The 17,254-nt window shown below is 36.0% G+C and overlaps 1 protein-coding gene across 1 annotated transcript in view; it reads right to left on the reverse strand.

Annotated features, from left to right (window-relative positions):
• LOC121368495 (GTPase IMAP family member 7-like) overlaps window positions 1-16,094 on the reverse strand; it is a 33,624-nt gene extending 17,530 nt beyond the window's left edge. Inside the window, exons 1-2 of the mRNA XM_041493235.1 lie at window positions 15,972-16,094; window positions 14,682-14,758 (exon numbers count right to left, since the gene is read on the reverse strand). Of these exons, the coding sequence (XP_041349169.1) occupies window positions 14,682-14,758; window positions 15,972-16,094 (200 nt within the window). The remainder of the gene's footprint in view (window positions 1-14,681; window positions 14,759-15,971) is intronic.
• Between the last annotated feature and the right edge of the window lie 1,160 nt (window positions 16,095-17,254).

A 17,254-nucleotide genomic window follows, 5' to 3' on the forward strand; every position in this document is an offset into this window, starting at 1 on the left:
TTATCAACTTTTAACATTATACCAACTTCCCAAATTTCTTTTAAAAATTTTCAAAAACAAATCATGTCTATGTTAATAAACAAAAGTTTGTTTTTAACAAATTATAATCAAAATATATGGATTAAATTTCATTTTCGGAATAGGGGTGAAGTGTGATTTAATCTATGGATTTTGATTGACAATTTGTTAAGATACATTTTTATTTACACTGAGATTCTGTTATACGAGTTGGTATGGGTTTAAAACAATACTATTTTTTATTTGCTTAAATTAACAAGAACATTTAAAATAAATGTTTATATTGTTGCAAACTTCAATAAAGATAAACAACGAATTAACGACCCATTATAATTTGAATTGCACCTCCAAACTGACAAAGAACCGGCTTCTGTTTTAATAGATACACGATGAATATATAATTTTCTATATGATTTTCTTTTTCGCCAAAGAGGGAACTTCAGTTGACCCCAAGTAGCAACATATTACAATTTTTATATCCTTGTGTTAATTACGCAAAGATTATTATGTGTAATCAGTTAACCTGCAGTTATGTTCCACAAACACATGTAAAAGTAGCTAAATATGGCTCTTGGAACTTTGAGAATGTTCCTTTAACATAGACGGGGGCGAGAGATAGCACAGTGGTAAAGCGCTCTTGGAACTTTGAGAATGTTCCTGTAACATAAACGGGGGCGGGACATAGCACAGTGGTAAAGCGCTCTCGGAACTTTGAGAATGTTCCTTTAACATAAACGGGGACGAGACATAGCACAGTGGTAAAGCGCTCTTGGAACTTTGAGAATGTTCCTTCAACATAAACGGGGTGAGACATAGCACAGTGGTAAAGCGCTCTTGGAACTTTGAGAATGTTCCTATAACATAAACGGGGGCGAGACATAGCACAGTGGTAAAGTGCTCTTGGAACTTTGAGAATGTTCCTTCAACATAAACGGGGGCGAGACACAGCCCAGTGGTAAAGCGCTCTTGGAACTTTGAGAATGTTCCTTCAACATAAACGGGGGCGAGACATAGCCCAGTGGTAAAGCGCTCTTGGAACTTAAAGAATGTTCCTTCAACATAAACGGGGGCGAGACATAGCCAAGTGGTAAAGCGTTCTTGGAACTTTGAGAATGTTCCTTCAACATAAACGGGGACGAGACATAGCACAGTGGTAAAGCACTCTTGGAACTTTGAGAATGTTCCTGTAACAAAAACGGGGGCGAGACATAGCACAGTGGTAAAGCGCTCTTGGAACTTTGAGAATGTTCCTGTAACAAAAACGGGGGCGAGACATAGCACAGTGGTAAAGCGCTCGCCTGATTCGCAGTCGGTCTACGATCAATTTGTAGCCGGTCTACGATCGATTTGCAGTCGGTCTACAATCGATCCCCGTTGGGACTATATGTCACAAGTAACAAATTTTTACATCCAATAGTCGATGATTAATAAATCAATGTCATCTAGTGGTGTCGTTAAACAAAACAAAGTTTACTTAAACGTAAACGATTTTGAACAATCAATTTTTAACAAGATCATAATTCATTATTCACAGGAATCAGATGCAGGCTATTGTTCATTAAGTCAGTTGTGAAATATAAAATTAAGAACGTTATTACTGGAATTTATCCTATAACTTACCCATGATATCCATGTCATAAACCCATATGATAATTTACTTTATTAACCCGGTTACAAACACATGTAGAAATAGCTAAAAATGGCTTTTGGAACTTTGAGAATGTTCCTGTAACAAAAACGGGGACGAGACAGCCCAGTGGTAAAGCGCTCTTGGCACTTTGAGAATGTTCCTTTAATAGGATTTATTCATTCAGGAATAAATCTGGTTATTATAGCAACTGCCGTAATATTGGTCTGGTGTAACCAGTCGTTTAGAATGCAGTATAGTAGTTTTGTCAATTACAAAAACAGTCTTATCTTTCAGCTATCTGGTTTGGAGAGACCAGTCTATCTTTTCCGGAAACGAGCCATCGAAGAAAGACATCGGGGAATTGTCAGGAGACAGATAACTAATTTAATCCTTTTTTTCAGAGTTTTTTTATTGACACCCTCCCACCCTGACCCAAGAACATGTGGATGTAGACTTGGTTCTGATATTGACGTCTTTGATTTTTGTCTTTATATATAGTGTTGCTCATTGTTGTGTCCCGATACTGCTGGTTCCATTTGTCCGTTTCAGATAAGAACTACAAAGGAATGCTCCTACACACTCCAGAAATGTTGCAGGGAGAGCAGCTGTTACTACCGACGAGCGGCCAGTTATGGACAGTTTCCGGAACAAAATATCTGACACCATTTGTGTAAATAATACCAACAAATATTTTAGTAATCTATCGCTTTTTCCAGAGACTTTCATCCCAGAAATTACTGAGGTTTCTCTGTTTTTTTAGAGCGAGATTATATAGTCACGGCTAGTGACATGGTGTTCGATATTGAACATTGGTTAGTCATGGGATGCTACACAGGATCAATCTGGAACATTTATGGGGGAGATGTATGCTCGGCTGCTGTTCTCAGGGCTGGGCAACTCTCCCTAACTTTATTATACTGTGCGCTTCAGATGGGAGCGGAATATTATATAGTAACGTGATGGGCCGCTGTTCTCAGGGCCTTTCAACTCTTGATTATATAGGCAAGGGGCCGCTGTCCGCAGGGCCCCTTGATTTGATTATATAGGTAAGGGGCCGCTGTTCGCAGGGCCCCTTGATTTGATTATTATAGGCAAGGGGCCGGTGTTCGCAGGGCCCCTTGATTTTTTCATTGATGTTGATTTGATTGTGTAATGTCTATTTTTATTGATATTGAATTGTTTGATGTGTCCTTGATTGATATTGTTGAATTTGATTGTTGGAATTGATTGTTTGTTTTTACATGCCATTTTGCCTTTTGTGGTCGGCAGCAAATTAAAAATCTAGCCGTGGCCAATCTTAAGTCAATACCGGGAGAGGGGGAACAATAAATGTGTAAATTATTATCAGTGTTAGTTATTATATTTAGTGTAGTCTATTGAGTTATTTTGGGTTTCGGTGGAGTCTAGAATAACATAAACGGGAGCGAGACATAGCACGATCGATCTGCAGTCGGTCTACGACCACGTTGGTGGTCCATTGGGCTATTTCTCGTTTAAGGCAGTGCACCACGACTGGTATATCAAAGGCCGTGGCATGTGAAATCTTGTCTGTGGGTATCAAAGATCATTTGCTATTAATGGAAACATTCGTAAAAATTTTTCAAATTAGGTTTTCCTGTTATATTTTTAACAAGATGGTTTATCATTATTCACATGAATCACATGCAGACTGTTGTGCATTAAGTCTGTCTGTCTCATATGTTTACATTTCCGAATTTATAACTCCAAATGATTTCGTCAAAATCATGTACACCGACTTTCAGTAGGAAAGTGAAAAACGGGATCTCTTTCAGGGCCGTAGCTAGGATTTTTGTTTTCGATTTTTGTTTGTTTGTTGTTGTTGTTTTTTTTGGGTTTTTTTTTGTGTTGTGTTTTGTTTTTGTTTTTGTTTTGTTTGTTTGTTTGTAGTTGTTTTGTTTGTTTTTTCTTTTGTTTTTGTTCTTTTTTTGTTGTTTTTTGTTTGTTTGTTTTTTTGTTGTTGTTTTTTTTTTGGGGGGGGGGGGATTCTGACTGAGTAGTTAATAGTCTAAAACTCCTTAAGAAGAAAATTTTCTATAATTTGGTCCAGGTTTTTTTTTCGGGGATGGGGAAACTGTCCCCTTACCCCTCCCCCCCCCCCCTGCCCCCGCTAGCTACGGCCCTGTCTTTTCATGCAACGTAGTTTTGTGGAATGGGTTTGTATAACGTAGTTTGCCTAATAACGTTACTTTCACTCTGAACAGTAAACTATTAAAAACTATCTTTCACTGAAAAAATGTAATTCACGAGAATTGCTGTTGACAATTTAACACAGCATAGAAAAGTAAACTACGACAGTCTTTTCGGAGAATTGTACTTTCCAATTCTCGGAGAATTTATATCGGCTGTTACGTATAAACAGGAAATACACACTCAGGGCTGTAGCTAAGAATTTTTTTTGGGGGGCAACTGAGTAGTTAATAGTATAACACTTCTTAAACGGTTAAGAAGAGAATTTTGTTTAAGTTTCTAAAACAAATTCAGGATTTGTTTTTGGGAGGAGGGGCAAATGTCCCCTTGCGACCCCCCCCCCCCCCACTAGCTACGGCCCTAATACTATGGGAAGTTGTGATCACGAGTGAACGGACGTGCGACAAAGCTGTATCACATGCTGGAAATTCCCACTACAGGTTGTACTATACCAAATAAAATCCCATAGGCAACCATATTAACATTTGTGTTTAAAAACTATATACAATATATCAACCAAACTATGACCCATTATATCAGTACTACAACCCCTACCTCAAAGTATTAACTGAAGAAAATGGTACCTTTCATAGCTCATTTTTTGTATAACCTGATGCTTTTACAACACCCGTAGTTTCGCACAAAATTTGAGTACTTTTCTTTTTACAGGTACCCCATACATGATTCAAGCACAAGGCTACTTGACACAGTGGTACTAGATAAAATAAAATTGCATACATTTTTTGTTTTGCCCAGACGAAACATTTTTTTTTTACAACCAACAAACTCATATTTATCACCAATCACAAGACTTGCAGCGTTAACCTCTCTATCAAAATTTCAGAGCAACTCGAACTTTGACCTAGCAGGAAGTTATTTTGTTTAGTACAACATATAGATAGAAGACTAGTTTTACATAATAGATACAGTTGAGACTGGTCTAACGGTCACCTGTATATAACGGTCACCTGTATATAACCGGCCAGCATAACTTCTTTCTATGCATTTCCTTCTTGTTGACCTGTATATAACAGCCACATGTTAATGCGGTCAGCGGCCACTATTTTTTTGTTTTATCAAATTGAATAGTTGAACCTGCTACAACGGCCACAAACGTACAACGACCAATAATGTTTTGTCAAAAATTTACAAGTTGAACTTCCTATAATGGTATCTTTCTTTCTTTCATAGATTTTAACGTGCACATTCAGAGTCCAGGCGGCCTGAAGTTAGGGCCATCCGAAATAATTTCTGCGGCCATTCGGAAAATATATTCGATTTGGTAAGAAAAGTGGAACCACAGGACTAGAACATTGCACTTCAATCTTAAACTAAATGTTCGTGGGCCGACATCCGCCAATATTACAAATACAAACATCCTAACTCGTGTGAGAATTGGTGTGTCGACAGGTCTTGCGTGTACGAGATATAAACTGAAGTTGGTAGACTCGCCTACTTGTAGTAAATGTGGGAAGATGGAATACTACTATGTTTCTCATTTTCGTTTTGAATGCAGAAAACATGATATATTTCAGATGGTTTTAAAAACCACGGTAAACTCTTTTAATACAGAATTTACGTCCAGAGATATATTAAACCCACCAAAACAAATTAAATCAGCAATTGACAAAGTGGTACTGGCCTTTGTAAGGGCCACTGAAGTAAAGATTTAAGATTTTAAAAATTTATTTTATACGATATTGTAACTGAATTTGTTTTTTTCTTGTTTTAACTACTAGTATTATTATCACTCTTTTAATGCCTTATAGTGTATATGAGCATGTTGTATATATTGTATAGTAAGCCGAGCTCGTATGTATATTTATGTAGTGTATACGTGTGTTGTCGTTTATAGGTATTATATGATTTTAGTTCTCATCTGATGTTTAATATCTGTGTAAAAGTATTTAATTTTAAATTATGTACTTTTATTTAACCTAACCTATGTTCTAGTCTTACTTGAATTTTAACCTAATCTTCCTGGATCTACCTGTTAACGTGGAATTACAACTAACCCTGGCAACCTTTCTACAAACCGCTGCTGAAATGGCAATTTTGGGCGTAAGTACTGGATTGGATTCCAAATATATGTTTTTTGTGTTTGGCTGTCCACTCTATTTGCGACTAATTCATTTAATATTTAGGCCTGACAGAAACAATTTTTTTTTTAATTCTTATTTTTATTTTTTTATATTTTATTTTCTTTCTCCTCTAATTCAAATGGTAAATTCCATAACCTTATTACCCCACCAGTCCCCCTGTCTTGGACTTATATACACCAGGTAATCTCGGAGAATGTGCCCAAGACAGTCTTGCGTGAACCATATAACGAGTCATATGATTGGATTGTCATTAAATATAATACATTCAAAGAACAAAAAAGTATAACGACCTGTTTTTTTATAACAATCAAAACATGTCTATTAACAACCACAATGGTAAGCAAGTATCACACTTAAACGACTTCACAATTAGCAACGAGATGGTAGTAATCTACAGTTTAGATTTTGTCACAAATGTTTATGTTCATAAACTGGCAAATAGTGAGAGTAGCAGACGGAAATGGAGAAGGAACAAACATCTCTTTGAGGTCGACGACAGACGCGTGCCGCATCGTCGTTTTGGCTTCAGACACAATAAAAATGTCATATCTGACCGTAAGTTCAATTCATGGCCATATTTCGTAAGTGGTACAATTTTTAAAAATTACAATCTTTTTCTATAAACAGGTTCAGATACATTAGTAATCTTTGAAAACAAAATGCAATCGCAGCTTTACATTGAACGTTTTCCAGCGTTCTGAGAAAGGAAGCTTATCAGCACTCCATTTTGGATCTGTGCCTGTTAATGCCATAGTGTATATTGTTATAAAACAGTCAAATTAAAAAAAAACCTGTTTCACTCATCTTCTTCTTTTCATGTTATTAACAATATTAAGTTTATTATATAAGGAATAAAAGAAACATAATCAGTCCTATATTGAATATAAAGTACAAGAGGCTGCCAAATATCTAAATCTCTTACCTGATGCCATGATGTCTTATTAGCTTTGATAATTTCCAAGTTAACTTTTACCAGCAGCCAGCTAGCCTTTCACGGTCTTCGTTTGCAGGTTTGAGTTCAGGGATTGGCTACATGCACATTTATTAGTGGCTCCAGACTCACGCACGTGACGATTAACTCAAAGGTCATGTCACTCAAGTGATGTAATTGATTCGCGTAATTCATTATTCCCGGAAAACGGAATATAAAAGTATGCTCAATAGACATCTGTCTATGAAACAAAGTCTTGGGGAATGAGTTTAGTGTTTAATAAGAAGATGCATTCCGGGAAAAGGGAAACGATGAATTGGCATGTAGTTGGAAATAATGCATAATGTTATAACACATAAAAAACATATTATCAACTTTTAACATTATACCAACAACCAACTTCTTTTTTTTAATTTTCGGAATAGGGGTGAAGAGTGATTTAATCTATGGATTGTGATTGACAATTTGTTAAGAAACATTTTTATTTACACTGAGATTCTGTTATACGAGTTGGTATGGGTTTAAAACTTAATATTATTTTTTATTTGTTTAAATTACCAAGAACATTTAAAAAATGTTTATATTGTTGCAAACTTCAATAAAGATAAACAACGGATTAACGTCTCATTATAATTTGAATTGCAACTCCAAACTGACAAAGAACGGGCCTCTGTTTTAACAGATACACGATGAATATATAATTTTCTATATGATTTGTTTTTTGTTTCGCTAAAGAGGAAACTTTAGTTGATGCCGAGTGACTACATATTACAATTTTTATATCCTTGCGTTAAAGGGACATTCCTGAGTTTGCTGCATTGTAAGATGTTTCCGACTAATCAAATATTTCTAAGATTAAACTTGCATATTAAATATATTTTCTAGTTTAGAATATCAATGTCTTTATATTCAATGCCCCTGCGTGTGCTGTAACCTCGCCGTGGTGCAGGGGTGTAACATTCTCTTTGAGAATCTCCAATACAGAACAAATTGAAATTTTGAGTAAAAGTCATTATCTATCTGTGATATTTGTATTCTTGTACAGTTCTATACACTGTTTTTATTTAAATCTTGAATTTTTATATTGATGTTGATTATGACCTTATTTGTTTGCATTACCATAGTTTGACACCCAATAGCCGATGCATTTTTCGTGCTGGGGTGTGTCAATGAAAATCACAAAGCTACACGTTAGTGGTTAAACTTTTTTTTTTTTTTTTTTTTTTTTTTGCTGTTGTTGTTTTTGTTGGTGGTGGTATTATTGTTGCTTTTGCTAAACGAAAAAGTGTGTGTGTGTGGGGGGGGGGGGGGGGGTGGTGGTGGGGGGGGGGTGATACTTATATAGATTATCCCCCGGCGTTGAAAAGTGAGGGGGACGCGTCTCCCCTCCCCTGTCCCCCACCGATCAACGTCTTAATATTTGTGAGAAGCCCAAACTGGATTTTGTCTTCAAATAATTTCGTACGTACGAAAAAACTATATTTTAGGAAATAAGATGAAATGTAACCTAGTACAAATATTACAGCGATCAGAAACACGTTTAATATACAGCCACTAATATTTTTTGCAGAAAAATGTGTTTGATATGAAATTACAGTCGTAAAAAAGTCTCCATTAATCGATAACATCTTAAAAAGTGCAGGAAACTCAGGAATGTCCCTTTAATTACGCAAAGATTATTATGTGTAATCAGTTAACCTGCAGTTATCTTCCACAAACACGTGTAAAAATGGCTAAATATGGCTCTTGAGAATGTCCCTTTAACATAAACGGGGGCGAGACATAGCACAGTGGTAAAGCGCTCTTGGAACTTTGAGAATGGTCCTTTAACATAAACTGGGGCGAGACATGGCCCAGTGGTAAAGCGCTCTTGGAACTTTGAGAATGTTCCTGTAACATAAACGGGGGCGAGACATGGCCCAGTGGTAAAGCGCTCTTGGAACTTTGAGAATGTTCCTGTAACATAAACGGGGGCGAGACATAGCCCAGTGGTAAAGCGCTCTTGGAACTTTGAGAATGTTCCTTCAACATAAACGGGGGCGAGACATAGCCCAGTGGTAAAGCGCTCTTGGAACTTTGAGAATGTTCCTTCAACATAAACGGGGACGAGACATAGCACAGTGGTAAAGCGCTCTTGGAGCTTTGAGAATGTTCCTTCAACATAAACGGGGACGAGACATAGCCCAGTGGTAAAGCGCTCTTGGAACTTTGAGAATGTTCCTTCAACATAAACGGGGACGAGACATAGCCCAGTGGTAAAGCGCTCTTGGAGCTTTGAGAATGTTCCTTTAACATAAACGGGGGCGAGACTTAGCCCAGTGGTAAAGCGCTCTTGGAACTTTGAGAATGTTCCTTCAACATAAACGGGGACGAGACATAGCCCAGTGGTAAAGCGCTCGCCTGATTCACAGTCGGTATACGATAGATTTCCAAGTCGGTCTACGATCGATCGCCGTTGGTAGTCCATTGGGTTATTTCTCATTTAAGGTAGTGCACCATGACTGGTATATCAAAGGCCGTGGCATGTCCTATCTTGTCTGTGTGTGGTAGATGGTTTATTATGGGGGAGTGTTATGAATGTACATAGTTTTATGTTTGAATGTTTTAGTAATATGTTGGCCGCAACTAATGTATAATGTAAATTTAGAAAATACGATTCGTTGATTGCACTATCGGGTACAAAATCGATATACAGCGTACAGCATAGATAACACTAACTGCACGAACACATAGCACTGCAGCTTATTGCACGCGCACGATTTGTCCGTCGTGTAGCTACATAAATAGACGGGTGTGTTGGGGAAACGTTGTCATTTATCACTGGGTGTTGGTAGGATCGGGTTGTCGTCAGGTTAGTGAGTTTTGATTTAATAGTATTTTATATTTTATGGTAGGAGTTCTTGTATAATATATTTAGATTTAGTATTGGTATGAACGTATTAACGTTTACTGTAGATTATCTTTACCGATCAACTAAAACACGGTTATATTTACTATTTGTGGTATGCGCTATTTTCATTGTTTACCTTATGCATTTTAATAACCATTTTGGGGGTTTTGAATTGTTAGGAAATGTGTTTTCGTTTAGACGACATTAAATTACGGTGGTTTGAATTACCATGGTTTTGTAACTAATTGTATTGTAGTATGGTTTTGATATTTGATTTTAAGATATGTAATTTTTATATGCAGGTGAAAGGATATTGATAGTTAGACGGAATGGACAGTTTTACTTGTTGGAAGCCCAGGTCCATATACCTGGTAGGTAGAACACGAACACACACGAACACGCATGTTAACAACAATTACTACAAATGATATATTATATGTATGTACTATATGTACGTTATATTGTGTATGCCATTATATATGTATACATGTGTTGGTATATATTAATATATATAATGTATATTGGTATGTGTTAATGTAATATGTATGATACATTATATATGTGAAATAAGGTTAATCACAAGGGACGAAAGGTTATGTACCATGAAATGTTGGAACTTTTGAAACTGTTATAACCTACAATATTATGTTAATAATCCTGCAATATTATGTTAATAATCCTGCGATGTATTTTTTTTTATGAAAGTAAAGTAGAGTTTTCGTGACCCAACTTTAATATTTCTGTAACTAATATTTATATATTTTATATTTATAGGGCTTTTATTTTTATGATGTTGAACATCGAACCCTATGAATAAACCATCAAGAACGACTACCGTGTTTGTTGATGCTGTTACATGTGGATATAAAATATCCCTTGCTATTAACTGCCCCCTTGCCCCCGATGGCTACGGCCCTGTCTTCTCAAGCAATTCAATTTACATTTTAAAAAAAGTAGTTTCGTGAAATGGGTTTGTATAACGTAGTTTGCCTAATAACCTTACTTCCACTCTAAACCGTAAACTATTAAAAACATCTTTCACTGAAAAATAAAATGTAATTCACGATAATTGCTATTGACAATTTAACACAGCATAGAAAAGTATACTATGACAATCTTTTTCGGAGAATTGTACTTTCCCATTCGCGGAGAATGTATCTTGGCTGTTGCATATAAACAGGAAATAGACACTATGGAAAGTTTCGATCACGAGTGAACTGACGTGCGACAAAGCTGTATCACATGCTGGGAATTCCCACTACAGGTTATACTATACCAAATAAAATCCCATAGGCGACCATGTTAACGTTTGTGTTTAAAAACATTGTATACAATATATCAACCAAACTATGACATAAATATCAGTACTACAACCCCTACCTCAAAGTATTAACTGAAGAAAATGGTACCTTTCATGGCCCAAATGTTTTTACAACACCCGTAGTTTCGCACAACATTTGAGTACTTTTTTTACAGGTACCCGATACATGTTTCAAACACAAGGCTACTTGACACAGTGGCACTAGATGAAATAAAATTGCATACATTTTTTTGCCCAGATAAAACTCTTTTTTTTTTTCTTTTTTTTTTTTTTTTTTTTTCTTTTTTTTTTTTTTCTTTTTTTTTTACAACCAACACACATTTATCACCAATCACAGGATTTGTTGTGTTAACTTCTCTATCAAAATTTCGGTGCAACTCGAACTTTGATCCAGCCGGAAGTTATTTGGAAACTAGTTTTACATAATAATATATAATTGAGACTGGACTAACGGTCACCTTTATATAACGGTCACCTGTATATAACCGGCCAGCATAAATCCCGTCCATGCATTTCCTTCTTGTTGACCTGTATATAACGGCCACCTGTTAATGCGGTCAGCGGCAACTATTTGTTTTGATCAAATTGAATGGTTGAACCTGCTATAACGGGCACAAACGTACAACGACCACTATTGTTTTGTCAAAAATTTACAAGTTGAACTTGCTATAACGGTCTCTTTCTTTCTTTCATAGATTTTAACGTGCACATTCAAAACAAGTTGTTATAGCACACGCCTGTCATGGACGCAGGTGTCGACTTTCGCCAGGACAGTAAAATGTTTGGGATGGGTGGGAGAGAGAGTTGCTCTCGCTGGCACAAGAAATCAACTTCACCCAGAGAAAAGAACTTGCCCTTCGCTTGGATTTATGAAATACAAGAATAGTGGAAGAATTATACTAACATAGATAACTATATTTGAAGGGTTTTCATCTTTGCTGTGTGATTTCTGTTTAACAAATACAAGAACAGTGGAAGAATTATACTAACATAGATAACTATATTTGAAGGGTTTTTCATCCTTGCTGTGTGATTTCTGTTTAATAAATACAAGAACAGTGGAAGAATTATACTAACACAGATGACTATATTTGAAGGTTTTTCATCCTTGCTGTGTGATTTCTGTTTAAGAAATACAAGAATAGTGGAAGAATTATACTAACATAGATAACTATATTTGAAGGGTTTTCATTCTTGCTGTGTGATTTCTGTTTAACAAAGCGCCGGGCTTCTCTGAAACAAAAATACATAGGATCTCCGAACCATGCTTATTAGGTGGTCCGAGTTGATTGGTGTGTGCTGCTCGATCTAATTGTGGTCGCACTGCGGCCGATCCAGCAACTACCTCGAGTTTATTTTAGTCTATGCATATATGTATACACTTATTTTAAGTATATATACTTATTTTATTTTATTTCTATCGTGGGGTTTTTATATTCGTCCCGTCCCCCTAAAGTTCCAAAATAGTTATTCCAAATAGTGGATAGCTCTGTTGTAATGTTAGGCTATTTATTTCTATTGATATTTTACCGCTACCACTTATATTATCTTGATATATGTTCTTATTGTGTCGTATTGCTGGTAACTGGCTCTTGGCTTTGACACTAGAACATGCTATACATAAAAGTAAGTCTTGCTCCGAACTTACATATCTATCCGACTCGTCAACACTGACAGGTAGTGTATTTCAAGGTGTGTAATTGCTGCAAGTCTGACAAGCAGTTGTCAGTTTGCCACGATGTTTTTTCAACCAATATACTTTTGCAAACTGTCCCTTTCGTTAATGTGTAATGATTTTTTTTACGTGGAACGTGTTAATGGATAACAAAATGCAGTGATAGCAGTCAAAGATGAATGACTTTTTCCATAGGTGAATAATAAAGTGACTTTCAATAAAATGTGCTCAATGTATGCTTTGAATAAAAAATTTTACGTTCTTGTTAAAATGTTCTGTCTTATTATATATTTTTAAGACGACTGTTGACACTTTTGTGCATTCCTGTTTAGAAAGTATTTTGATATCATTTTGTATGTACCTGTATATAACAGCCACAAGTGAATAACGGCCACTTTCGCCAGGTCAAGTAAAATTAATAGGAATGGTATTATATGAAACCAGGTATCCCGATTTTATACAAACTCCACTGAATTATATTTGTCAGTGCTGTTTCATTACATTTATATATTCAAATATATATTTCGATTAATATTCGTTTCATCGCTATGTTCGGGATCCGTGATAGATACAAAGGTAGACTAGGAACGCGTGAACCTTATTGTAAATAAACTAATGGAAGAAACACACGCACGTTCACTTTTTTTTTATCTCTATACTTTTTTAAAGGGACACACCCTAGTTACGTTTTTTTGTTAACCATTACGGCGTTGTTTTTCGCTATTAAACCCCATTTTTCACAAATAAAATTGCACTTTACTTACATTTTATTATTTAGAATACACATATCCATTCACCTGAAGTGCTTTTTGGTAATCCTGATGTTTGTAAAACCACGAAATGCATTTTTTGCATTTTTTTTACAAGACATGTTGTCGAGAAAAAAACGTTAAGCAAGCGAGGTCCAATCTATTTTTAGAGGGGATATTTCCATTTCAATGTCACAGACGTTGGTATATCACGTGACCGTTATCATTTTGGTTCGGTTTGTTTTCTCGTGCACGGTTCGCGCAATCAACATCCGATTTGTTGTTGTTCATTTGTGAGATTTTTCTTCACAGTTCGTGAACATTTTCAGTAACAATAAAGTTCAGACAAGTAAGTGTCTCAATACAAAACGTTACAAACCCTTTAAACCAATAATTTTGCTAAGTCTTACGATATCTGGAGAGGGGATACAACCAGGACAGAACAGTTGGAACATGTCCAGGAGAGGTGAAACGAACGCACCCCAAGTCTGTGAAATTTGTCGTGACGTAGGCATTGTTGTGCTTCGAGCGACATCTACCGGTGATATCAGAATACTAACTTTCTAAATTATTTCAAGCAATTGGGACATGGGGATTCCTATGGTATTTATCGATATAAAACCTGCTTTTTCACCCCATTTGATAAAAACGTGATCTAAGTGTGTTACAGGTTTGTAGATTAACCAAATTATAATTTATTTTCGCTGGATGGAACTAGGGTGTGCGGCTTTAATCTTTAGTTAAAATCGGGTCAACCGTGAGCACGTGCGAAGCTGCATGCTTTTTACCGATTTGTCAAGAAAACGTGCACCCGGGGCCACTGTCACGTTTTGTGGACTTGAACAACATACCAAATTGAAGTTCTGAACAGTACACATCGAGTGCACAACATTTCAATTCAACACGATTGAAAAGCAAAATGCCGCGTATGTTACAAGTTGATAGGGGTACATACACACCCAACATAAAACATAGAATTAAAAATACTTCTGCCCAACCTATCGGATAAATATTGACGTGCCGAACAGAAGTAATTATAGCCTGTAAAGGTTACAAAAATAATTAAATAAATAAGTTTATTATTAAAAATTGAAGAGCTACAACCATTTAAAAAAGAAACAACGGTGCGCGATCGATGGATAATGTAGCGTGAATACCTCGCGGTGAGCGCGGACCTCATCGTCGGTGACGCAAGGTATGCAGCTTCAGTATCGATCGATATGCGGCCAGACGTCTAAAAATAGAATTAATTCATTGTGGAGTGTTAGTTAATGGTGGATACATGATTGTGTAAGTGGATTAATTAACCTTGATTAATTTATCAAATAATATCGTTAATTAAGAGCTACTTAATTAATTAATTTAGTATTTATAATTAGTATTTGTTCCATTAAAGGCATATTGTCACAGATCATTGACGTATTTAATGGTCTAACAAAGTATTACCTGAACAAAAATAATTCGATTTGTTCCTAAATGAACTTTATTCAACCATCTTCATAACCACCATACTCCATTTATTAATGATATTTTGTTAAAACTAAAATTGACATGGATTTCACTCCATCATGGTTCAGTTAAGGTGATGCAATAGCTAGATTTAGTGTCCAACAATTTATGTAATTTTTATTTATTATCCAGTTTACTAATTACAATATTATTTTTTATTATTAATTATATTAAATTATTTATTTTAAACAATCTCTTAATTAATCTATATACAGAACTTCACATACGTTGTTTTCGCTATCTATTTATTGCACGAGTTTATTTTGCGCAAGAATATATACCACGAGTGGATATCGCGGGTAAGTTATAGGATAAAAGACGCTAACACATTATATTTTATATATAAATATGTCTGTATGCCTACAAAATGTTTTGTTTTTTGGGCAAAAATAAAATGTTTGTTTACACTACTAACTACTGCAGTAAAAAGAAAAAGGGAATTCCCCATTTTAAAGTTCCGGTCCAAATTTATTACACGGTTTCAGAATGCCTTTATCACTATAGTAAGATTGAATAGGTATGCAATAAAATAATTAATAGGCTGACTTATGTTCAAATATTTTTATTAGTCTCAATCACGTAGCCTATAAGTAATCTGTCTGTTGTTGTTTTGTTTTGTTTTGTTTGTTGTTGTTTTTTGTTTTTTTTAAATATCGTTTATTAGAGTTTAACAAATTAGTGGGATTAAATATAATGTTATTTTCATGAAAATAATTAATTAATTTAGTAATGGCCAACATCTTCCGGGATATTGCAATGGGTACAAGTAGGGGTATTATTATTTTTTAATTTTAAATATAATTTGGTTGAGTCCAGCTGACACACCCATTCTTAAAAGAGCTATTGTTCTGGTTGCTTTAAGATTAAATGAGGTCGGGGCCTGGTGAAGCGACTTTAGGTTTGATATTGGCATGCCGTGCTCAGGAAGATTAGCTGACCATCTCAGAAGCGGACGTTCGCGCGTTACATTGCCACGTCAAGACAGAGGCATAGATCTCGCACACCTCCGTAACCGATTTCAGACGGCTACGGATACGGCGAGTCAGGTTGTAGGCACCCATGGTCGTCCATTGTCCACGGACGGTTAGGAGTCGGTTGCGGGAGTTCAGCCACGACGTTCCTACGTTGATCCGCAACTTACACACAGGCGACGTCAACGTCGATTGCAATAACTTCGTGCACATGCACCAGTTGGGGTTTCACTTGGCCCACCGGATACGTGTGTTAATGTTATTCACTGACGAGTCGCGGTTCTCGCTTTATAGGTCAGTTGGACGACAGCGCGTCGATCGACGTCGAGGTGAGAGATAGTCAGACGCGTGCGTTAAAGGGACAGTCAACTCAAACCAGAGCCTTATGTGTTGGAAAGATGCATACTCGGACCACCAATACATACTAACTCTTTAACAAATGAAAAACACGTAATTTTAGAGTTAATAAAAAAAACCCATGATTATTCCTGCTAACTGGGGGCAGCCATTTTGTTTCGTCAGTTACGACCAACTCCTGAATGCACAGTGTAAACAAACGCTCTAATTTACAAGGCGCTTAGTTTTCATCAACCTGACTTGTGAAACAACATAAATGACTTGATAGTATAATAAACTATTTAACTAAATATATTTCCATTTGCATCAATAGAACGAAATGGAGTTATAATAGTTTTCTCTAAAAAAATCTTATATGTCACAGAGTAATGTAGTTCAGGTTAACTTATACGTCACAGAGTAATCGAGTTCAGGTTAACTTATACGTCACAGAGTAATCTAGTCCAGGTTAACTTATATGTCACATAGTAATGTAGTTCAGGTTAACTTATACGTCACAGAGTAATCGAGTTCAGGTTAACTTACACGTCACAGAGTAATCGAGTTCAGGTTAACTTATACGCCACAGAGTAATCTAGTCCAGGTTAACTTATATGTCACACAGTAATGTAGTTCAGGTTAACTTATACGTCACAGAGTAATCGAGTTCAGGTTAACTTATACGTCACAGAGTAATCTAGTCCAGGTTAACTTATATGTCACATAGTAATGTAGTTCAGGTTAACTTATACGTCACAGAGTAATCGAGTTCAGGTTAACTTATACGTCACAGAGTAATCGAGTTCTATTGTTTGTAGACATACTAATGGACCAGCCAAACACACGAAATTCGTTTTAAAAATAAATGTTGATGGCATTTTAATGTTAAAAACAGGCTAAATGTTTTCTATGAA

The sequence above is a fragment of the Gigantopelta aegis genome, chromosome 1 (genome assembly GCF_016097555.1).
Source record: "Gigantopelta aegis isolate Gae_Host chromosome 1, Gae_host_genome, whole genome shotgun sequence".
Classification (NCBI taxonomy): Eukaryota; Metazoa; Mollusca; class Gastropoda; order Neomphalida; family Peltospiridae; genus Gigantopelta; species Gigantopelta aegis.